General features: G+C 39.5%; 2 protein-coding genes across 2 annotated transcripts in view; both read right to left on the bottom strand.

Moving 5' to 3' along the window:
* LOC103459992 (pterin-4-alpha-carbinolamine dehydratase 2) overlaps positions 1-8,080 on the bottom strand; it is a 13,694-nt gene extending 5,614 nt beyond the window's left edge. Inside the window, exons 1-2 of the mRNA XM_008401948.2 lie at positions 7,904-8,080; positions 6,133-6,264 (exon numbers count right to left, since the gene is read on the bottom strand). Coding sequence (XP_008400170.1) covers positions 6,133-6,264; positions 7,904-8,005 — 234 coding nt within the window. The 5' untranslated portion in view covers positions 8,006-8,080. The remainder of the gene's footprint in view (positions 1-6,132; positions 6,265-7,903) is intronic.
* An 851-nt stretch (positions 8,081-8,931) lies between these two features.
* txndc15 (thioredoxin domain containing 15) overlaps positions 8,932-10,200 on the bottom strand; it is a 4,721-nt gene continuing 3,452 nt past the window's right edge. Inside the window, exon 6 of the mRNA XM_008401946.2 lies at positions 8,932-9,370. Coding sequence (XP_008400168.1) covers positions 9,174-9,370 — 197 coding nt within the window. The 3' untranslated portion in view covers positions 8,932-9,173. The remainder of the gene's footprint in view (positions 9,371-10,200) is intronic.

Raw genomic sequence — 10,200 nt, 5'->3', positions numbered from 1 at the left:
GACTGAAGGAGGGAAACATGGTGGGTTCTCTGAACTGAAAGTCAGTTCAAGTCTTTATTCTGATCAAAGAATGGATGAAAAGTTTCAGATGTGAAAAACTGAAACATCCCAGATAAACTTGGTTCTGCAGAGCTTCAGGGAATTAAATGAAAATATGGAGAATCTACTTTTATTCCACTTGACTGCTTTGTGTTGTGAAACTAAAACTGAAAGATTTGAGGAGTTTTATGCTGAACATCTTTACAAACAAGATTCTTTTYATCTGAAATGCAAATGACTAAATATGTTGTCCAGTTTTGTCCTAGTTATGGCTCCGACTGTGTTTTTTTAGTCTATTAATTGATTACTAAATTAGATGTGAATTATTTCTATAATAAACATTTGCAGGCCTGCTGAGGCACAAACTACAGGAAGTGAATTTTCTGCAAACAGAAAAATATTTTAAAGCTCATGAGAGGAAAATCATCTAATCTCTCCCTACAGACAGAAAAAKATTAAAATGAGTTTTGAAGCAGCAGAAATGCTGTGAAAATGGAGCGTTAGTTCTGACGGGTCCCTCAGGGCCAGTAAGCGTCTCAACATCCTCCACTTGGGCCCAAACGAACATAAAAACCGCCTCTCCACTCCCAGCCAGCAAGTCAACAGAGGTCAAGGGCTCTCCCTCTTGAGGTGCTTTGTTTAGGCCGTTTGCATTGTTTGGGCCACTCTGGTGGCAGGCGGCAGGTCAGCCGGCGAGGCGGCCGTCCCTCGCCGTCTCCAGCAGCTGCAGCTGTCAGACTCAGATAATTTGACGTGAGGTTACGCAGAGTCTCCATCCCAATAATCAGAACCAGCCGCCGCCTGCAGGAGGAGCCATTTTGGAGCCATTACAGCATGATTGTCATACAACACTGGATGAAATAATTTGACGTCGGAGCGAGGCGGCGTTCCCGCTCTGGCTGCGGCCGCGGACTCGGTTTCAAACACATGTCTGTTATTTGCAGATGGGCTTTCAGCCGCCCGGCGCGCTGCAGAGGCTTAGCGACGCCTCGCCAGGCTAAGTGGCTGCAGACTGCGGCTCCTCCATCGAGCCCCGGCATCACATTCACACCGGGCACTCGGCCCTACGCCGCCGCATTACACACATCACCTTCGCTCTGCGGCAGCGAAACGGGAGAACGCTGCGCCCATGATGAGGATGAGGACCACTCCTCTTATGTTTCACTCCAAAATAACCTTTCAGCCAGCTGGCTGAGCAGGACCTCGACGGCGGAGCGCCAACGACACCCAGACAGAGGAAAGGAGCCAATTCCCACCAACATTCGTTAAGAGTTCATTTAAGAGATTTTCTAGAAAAAAAACATGGACATTTCTGAGCTCCAAAAGTGGAAAATTTGCATGAAAAAAAAAAAACTTGGAAATTTTGAATATTTAAATCTCAGAAATTTTGTAGAAAAAACTTTTTCAGTTTGAAAAGTAAAAAATTTTCAGCTTTTGAAAAATAAAAACCATCCATTCAAATTAATATTCAAAGGTACTTTATTGATGCCAAAGAGAAATCAAATGTAGCTCATAKTAATCCTGGTTGTTGGCAGGATAGATCTCCTGTAGCAGTCTGTGTTACGGTCAGTTTGARGAAGCCTCTGACTGAAGGCGCTCTGCCTTTATAAGAAAACTTAAAAACCTGACAGTTTTCTCTTTTATGAAAAGGGCCGACAGTCTTTCCATAACATAAAGGCTCATTTTTTAAATAATTTGATAAATAAAACATTGTGAAACGTCAGGAGTTTATATTTTTAAACGGAACCACATAAAGTGCATTTTGCATCTCAAAGCCGACTCAGAGTTMAAACCTTAACCCCTCTAAGAAATAATTTAAACCCAAAATAATGAGAAAAACTAAAAGAATAAAACAAAAAAGTAACTAAAACTAAGTTACATTAAATAAGCTGAAAAATATGTAGAAAAATTAAGTTTCACGTACAAAAGCTGATAAAAACCAAATTTATTTTATAGTTGAGCTGAGCTACAATCACATCGACTCAAACCATGATGACCGTCAGATTAACTTAATTTCTCATTGTGGAATTAAAACTGATTTATTGTCTGTAATCTGAGGTTTCAGTAATAATATGAATCAGATTCACAAACAGGAGCATCAGCAAACGTTTAAAACGGATTCAAGAGCCGCAGAACAGAGACGGAGGCTTCAGGGAGATTTGGAGGATGAAGATGGAGGATGAAGATGGAGGCTTCAGCAGCAGCAGCAGCAGCTTCAGCAGCAGCTTCAGCAGCAGCTTCAGCAGCTCCTGTCCCACTGCTGCAGCAGCGAGTTTGTGAGAAAATAAAGGAATGTCGTTGTTGTCAACCTCAGCTAACGTAACACAACAGTTGAGCATGCACAGCTCACCTCCGCCGTTTCACATGACTGTTTCTGCTTTATTCACAGAAACGTAGAGCAGATGGCCCATCTTTAAACTCTGTGTGTAAACAGCATCAGCGGCTGCAACTTAAAACAACAAAAACAGAAAAACATGCATGTTTCTGAGCAGAATCACATGTGGTTGCAGGGATTCTCCTCACCACCCAAATCTGGTTAAACAGGAATTTGATGCAAGAAAAATACAAAAGAAAAATCCCTTCTCAAAATCGCTGCCACCAACAAACATCATCACACTTTCCATTTGCAATAATCTGAGTAAAAAACGAGCACAATGTCGTTTTAGCTTTTTTAACTGCAGCTCTGGCGCCCCCTGGTGATCACATAAGGAGGCGCTTCAAAGCAGAAAAGGGGGTTAGTTATTTCCATTATAAACTCCTGGGGGATCTGATTTCGTGGACTCGATGTCTTTAGATAAGTGGCGAATGGAAATCAGCCAGCATGTCGCTCCTCGTCATTTTAAAAGCCCTYTAAGTGCAGCCATGAGAGTGAAAACACCCCGGACTGAAACACGGCCCACAAGACAAAACAGCCAAAACTGGAACAACATGAGCTCATCTTCCAGAAGGAAACAAGAGACGAGAAGAGGCAGCGATGGGGAGAGCAGAGGGACATCCACTGCAGGCTGACGGCTTGTTAGTGGTTTGCAAACCAGATGAGACATTTTAACTAATTTCATTGTTTGTGAAAGAAATCATTCTGATCAAAACCCCAATTGCTGCCAACTGGCCGCCTGGCGAGTCTCCGCCTAATGCGGCCTGACGTGTCGGGTAAGAGGATCCGGAGGGGGAGGACGGCCGCCGACTTCAAACGGCAGGAAGTGTAAAAGCAGGCGGCGTTAGTGGCTGAAGCAGCTAACGGCGGATTAGAGGAAGTCCACTAAGTGGCCCTGAGATGGAGAAAAAACGGTTTTAAACGGGAGGCTGATTAAAAAGAAAGTTATGTCAGACTTTCTGCTTATTTCACTGCAAGARGCAAACAGCAGGACTTCAAATATAAATGTTTTATTGGTAAAACATTTATATTTGAATGTTTTAAATATAAATGTTTGGGCCACAATTAATCACTGAAATAATCAGACTAATTTAGTAATTAACTGGAGTATACAGATTTTTAAAAAGACCATTTGTTGAAAGAACAAAACACTCAGAGGAGATAAAGACAGTATAAAAGTTTTCACATTTAAAGTTAGAAAGTCGTTTGTAAATCTGTTCAACCCAAAACTCCTCAAGTACAAATTACAGAAAACATTTTTCATCTTAAATGCAAAATGTGTATTTTTTGTAGTTTTGACATATCGGCTCTGAGCGTGTTGTTCTTTCAGCAAATTGTCTTTTTCTTAGTCTGTATACTCCATTAATAATTAATCGATTACTAAATTGATTGATGATTGCTTGAATTACTGATTAATCCTGATTAGTTTGACTAATCGTTTCAGTCCTGACGTAGACAGAAGGTGGAAACGGATCAAACTTTGCTGCTTAATGTTCAGCCTTCATGTTTTCTGCTGACAGAAATCTCTCCGCGGCTCTCATGAATGCGCAAATTCATGTATGGACGACCAAAAGTGCAAAAAATATATTTAAAAAACGGCAAACGAGCAAAATGACAACGATATGCAGAAGGTAAAGGTAATTTTATTTATAAAGCACCTTTTCAGCAACAAGGCAATAAAAATCCAACAACCACTTTTTTCCTTTACTTTTTAACCTTTAATAAGTATAATTTTAATGTTTACTCTTCTTATGATAACTGTTATAGTTCCTTGTTTTGATTGTATTTATTGACAAAACTTAAGTTATTTTATAGCCTTTATTTGTTTCGCAGGACAAATTTAGGATTATTAAGAGACAACAGAAGAAAAAAGCATGTTGGCTAATTTTGGCACATGAATGCATTGTTCCTACCAAATRGGATAAATTTTATTAAMAACAATCCYTCACAGTTGATRTAGTCGGCATCTGTACTCGGTGAGAGTTGCTGTGATGGTGCATTAACTGAGCAGGAAAATGTCAGATTTTTGAGTTTGCAGCCCTCTGACTCAACATTTTACTAAAAAACTCAAATAAAAACATTCGTCAGRAATTACAAGCCCTAAGGGGAGATAATCTGGACAAGCTGAGATCARCCTGGAACATAAATAACTCTGAAAAGCACAACGGATTCAGAAGCATGGGAAGACATTTCAGATTGTAACTGATATAAAGACATGCAATATAATATTTCACACAATGTATACATATCTCCATATATATATATATATGAACCCACTGATTGACCCGACCAGGGTCAATCAGTGTTGCTTCCTAAGTGGACAGTTTGATTTCAAAGAAGTTTGATTTACTTGGAGTTATATTGTGTTGTTTAAGTGTTCCCTTTATTTTTTTGAGCAGTGTATATATATATGGAGTCCCAGTTGCATTATTTAGTTTCAACTAAAGTCTGAAAAGCCTAGAGGTTGGAGTCCTTGTTAAACGGCATTTAACTGAAGTCATAAAAGGGGTGCAGGTTTAATGTTTTTATCCTTTTTTTCCTTTAAAAATCTCTCACTCTTCATTCAATGTCACATGTCGTTTTTATTTTAATTATGTAAAGCACTTTGAAATGCCTTGCTGCTGAAATGTGCTATACAAATTAAATTTTATTGATTGATATATATATATATATATATATATACACACCAACCGGATGGTGATGGAGAACCAACCGGACATTGTGGTGGTGGATAAACAACAGAGGAAAGCCGTTGTGGTGGATGTAGCAATACCAAGTGATTACAACATCAGGAAAAAGGAGAAATTGGAGAAATACCAGGGCCTCAGGGAGGAACTGGAAAAGACCTGGAAGGTGAAGACCACAGTGGTGCCTGTGGTCATCGGGGCCCTCGGGGCAGACAGTCCCAAACTGGAGGAGTGACTAAAACAGATCCCAGGAACAACATCAGACATCTCAGTCCAGAAATGTGCAGTTCTAGGCACAGCCAAGATACTGCGCAGAACCCTCAAGCTCCAGGCCTCTGGTAGAGGACCTGAGCTCAGAGGATGAAACAGACCACCCACGGAGGGCGAGAAGGGAATTTCTTTATATATATATATATATATATATATATAGCAAGTACACACCAGGAAACTCTCCAAATTGTCCCAAATGTGAAGGGATTATAATTCACCGTTTCTGGGAGTGTAAAATTGCAGCAGCATGTCGAGGCATCAGCTCCGCTGCAGCACAAACGCTTCTCTTTAGTTTAGTGCTGCGTCTCCTTGGGTTCATCATATCCAGCCACCTGTGCAGTTCCTATGACGTTGGCCAGAAAGTGGATGATGGTTGTGACGATCCTTTGATCCAGCGATGGAGAAACTTCATTTCTGAAGTTGTTGCATTAGAAAGATTGAGATGCTGAATCTCTGAATGGGAAACTCTGTGCTTTTAAAAAAGATGGGGATGTCTGCTCCAATACTTCAAAATCTCTAAATTAAAGACCAGTAATGTGAACCTGAACGATGTACATGTTTAAGTTTATGTATAAATTGGTTACTTTTCTCAAATAACTGCTGTAATTTATGGTTTTTGTTGCTCTCTGCATCAGTGCTGTTTAAGTTTTGTCCTCTTATTGTTCTTTCCTTTCTGTATAAATTTTCAAAATACCCAATAAACATAAAAAAAAAAACATTCCTCAGACGAGGCAATATGAAAACAAGCATAAAGCCACAGACCTGATTAAAAGTTTTAAAGTGCAGCTCCTTGAAGATGGCGTCGCGGTCCTCCACCTCCATCCAGCCCGTCGCCCGGAGCTCCATCACCAGCTGATCCCGGTCTGCCGGGCTCAGCCAATGGGAGTCTGACGACTGGACACAACAAGCCGCTCAAGTTATTAGAATCAAACATTTCTACCACAGTTCAGTTTTACTGGAAGATGATGAAGAGGACAACAGCTGCTCATTTCCTCTGCAGTTCACACTGCGTTTCCAAACAGAAACAGTTACTTTTACACATTTGTTTCCATGTTAAAATATAATGTTTAGGCTTTTGTGATGAGAAAATGTTTGCACAAATAATATCTGCAATATTATTTGAGACTCCTAGAGCTTTACCTACTATTAAGTTATTCTGTAAATAAAACATAACATTTATGCTGTTTTGGTTAAAATGACTGCAATAAAAGGGTAAATTTACAGAACTCATTTAAAATTACTTGTCTAAATAATATTTACTTTTTAAATTTTTTGTATCAGTAGCATATATTTAAACCAATATGGATATTAGGATCATAATAAAACAATTAGGATCTAGCTGATGTACTGGTGCAAATTTTATAATTTGCTCACCAAACCATCCATTTTCTAACACCTGGTCCCTCAGTGGGTCAGGAGGAGCTGCTGCCTCTCCAGCTCACGTTCTGGGCGAGAGGCGGGGTCACCTGGACAGGTCGCTAGTCAGGTCGCCACAGAGACACACAACCACACACACACACTCACACCTAGGGACAATCTGGAGAGACCAATTAACCTGACAGTCATGTTTTTGGACTGTGGGAGGAAACCGGAGTACCTGGAGAAAACCCACCATGCACAGGGAGAACATGGAGACTCCAYGCAGAAAGACCGGGAATCGAACCCAGAACCTTCTTGCTGCAAGGCAACAGCTCTACCCACTGCACCACTGTGCAGCCTAATGTTAATCAGATTATTAGATTACAATAATCTGATTTCTTCATTATAAGAGAAAGCTATAGCAGTTTTTCTGCAGTATACGAGCATCTTTAGATACAGAAGACAATGTAATTCTTTAAATTAAGGCAAGTGTACAGATTTATGATCAACAGTGAGTCGCCTTCGTTAAATTGGAAGCTGCTGCATCATGAGATGTTATTAGATATGTTGCAACACCAACCTAAACGATGGGTTAGTTTTTAAAGCGTCAGTTATTAGTTTAAATGTGTTGTAATCCTGTTTGAATCCATTCGTGTTTTATTTTGTGGACACCTGAGTGCAGTTTGTTTAGTCTCCAGCAGGTGGCGGTGCTTCCCTGTAAATATGCACCTGTCAATGCTGCAGGTCACATTTCCTAACAAAATCTGACCTATTTCAGTCACGGTGCCTTTACTTTGTCATGCATGTTTCTCTGCATTTTATCGTGATAAACTCCTAACATTGTAAATGTGTTTTTCAGCGCGCTCCAAGTTTCTTAAATTGTGCATTTAGTTCCTTATTCCCAAACTCTTGCGCGATATTATAAAATTAACAGAAGCCCGGAGAGATTTAAAATAAATGTTAACATAGCACTAACATGACAGAAAGTAACAAAATAAATTTAGAGTAATTAAAAGGAGGTGTGATTTTTCGTCATGACACAAACTAAATGCGACTCTACAAACTTTCCCCCATGAAGAAACACCGTCGAGACAACAACTCTGGCGTCCTGCTCGTCTTTTAAAGACGCTAATTAACATGAATGCTAACAGAAAACCGCGGCTGTTGCTCTCACCATTTTAGAGCAGTTTCTGTGGAGCGGAGGTTTCCTTAGGCAGCTCAACCGGCTGCAGGACCGAAAGCTGCTCGTCCTCAGGATGGACGCTAACGCAAACATGTCTGTTTCACTTTATTTACCCTTTACAACCTGTTCTACGCAAACGTGCGTCCTCCGAGGTCCTGACTCACGTTCAACGTAGCTGTTCACGTCACTGCCTGATCAAAATCACCCGAAAGGAGTCAGCCTACACAAAACTAGTAAAAAAAAAAAAAAAGTAAATGTATACCCGTAGTTATTAAAATCATTTGTGTATAGCAATAGAAACATTTCATTGACTTTTTTTACTTTTACATCTGACCTTTAATTTCAGAACATTTATTCTCACAGGGGGCACAACTAATGTTCACCAAATAATTTTATTTATTTACACTTAAGTCAACTAATTTATTCATATTTAAATTACTTATTTCACACTCGTGTTGTATTACTAATGGAATGTTTATATTTACTAATAACATTTTGGATGGGAGCAGCCCATTGGTGGGCGGTCCTGGAGGTCCTGCAGCTCTTAATGTCTCCCTGGTCCAGCACACCTGGATCCAACAGCTGAATCTCCTCCTCAGTGCAGTCAGGTTCTGCTAACGACCTCATTATTTGACTCAGGTGTGTTGAAGTGAGACGCATCTAAAACATGCAGGAGGCCCTGCAGGCCTGGAGCTGCCCTCCCCTGGAGGAGCTTCTCAAAAATTAAGCAATAAGCAATTAGGGGATCAATAAAGTTTTTTATTTTCTAGGCGTAGAAAATAAGACATACTTTCAGACAGCTGATCCATTTTAGCAACAAAACTGCCAGGAAATTAGAAGGATGTAAGGGAGGTTAAAAATATCAGTCTAGTTGTATTTTCATAATTTATCCAGATCAGAAAACAATAAAATCATATTAAAGTTAATTTCTGGTCTGTTTTGTTGCTTAAATCCTGACTTGTTATGAAATTATTCTTATAAAATGGAGTTTCTTTCTTGAATACAAAGGAAGGCAATCATGTAAAATATTTCTACTTTATTTTTTGTTTGTACAGAAATTGAGGTGTGACTAACATGAGTCACATTTGCTTTATGTGATTTGACCTTTGAACTCTAAGATTACTGCTTACTGAGGGGAAACCAACTCAAAAAGCTATGAAATTTGACCATTTTTTAAACCATAAACCACAACATTTCGCATATTTTATTTGAATCTAAAACATTTTTGAATGAAAAACTTTGCAGTGTGATTATTGTGTTTTCAGTCCTGGTGTTCGTGCTCCTGTCCCGGTATGAGCCAGCGCAGGCTGTCCGCCCGCAGGATGGCGTAGACGATGAAGGCCGTGATGAAGAGGATGGAGAAGACGAGCAGCCAGTCGATGCCTCTCACCGGGACGCTGGGCAGGGGCCCCTTCCGGTCTCCCTCTGTCACGTCTCTGTTGGGGCCCGCTTCAAACCCTGGAACCAAAACGTTCTGCTTTAGTTTATCTACATTTTATTTCTTTACACGTCTGAAAAGTCCTCAGAAACACCAGCTGACGATTATAGACTATAATCAATGATTTAAACTTCACAACATTTGCTTAGACACCTTAAGCAATAAAATTCATTAGATATTTACATAATTGCTTCTGTCAGAAATTTTTATGTAAAATATTGCAGAATAAACCTCATTTTAAAAGTAGAGATCCTGTGATACAGATTTCCAGTTTTTTAGATCTGAATTTGAGTTATATGTTTTATTCACAGAAGAAAAATGAGCAGAAAGTTCTTTGAAATTCCAAGTAGGTTTGAATTTAACAGGAAAAGGAGAAATTACAAGATTTAAACATCAAAGCACATGTTTCTAACTTTTATCTTTTTTTATATCAAACTAAAAAAGTGCAAAAACATGTTTGTTGATTTATTCATCACTCAATAAATTTTATTTCTGAAGCAGCTAAAAGTCCTGCACAGACTTATAAACAATAAACCCACAAGGTAAAAAACAATTCAATCATCAATTGTATGAAAAATTAACGACTGAGCAGAAAAATTCATGGATCAGAAATAAAGTGATCACTTAAATATTATTTCAGACGCTTTTAATTAACAGGAGAAAACGTTAATTTATTGCCAATCAGAACCGATCAAGAGGCAGATGATCTACTGAGAGCTGAACCCACATCCAGATCACACACACACACACACACACACACACACACACACACACACACACACACACTCATTCACACACTCACATTCATTCACACACTCACTCACCCCCTCACACACACACACACACACCC

The sequence above is a fragment of the Poecilia reticulata genome, unplaced genomic scaffold, assembly GCF_000633615.1.
Source record: "Poecilia reticulata strain Guanapo unplaced genomic scaffold, Guppy_female_1.0+MT scaffold_155, whole genome shotgun sequence".
Taxonomy (NCBI): domain Eukaryota; kingdom Metazoa; phylum Chordata; class Actinopteri; order Cyprinodontiformes; family Poeciliidae; genus Poecilia; species Poecilia reticulata.
This window is presented reverse-complemented; position numbering and strand designations above follow the sequence as displayed.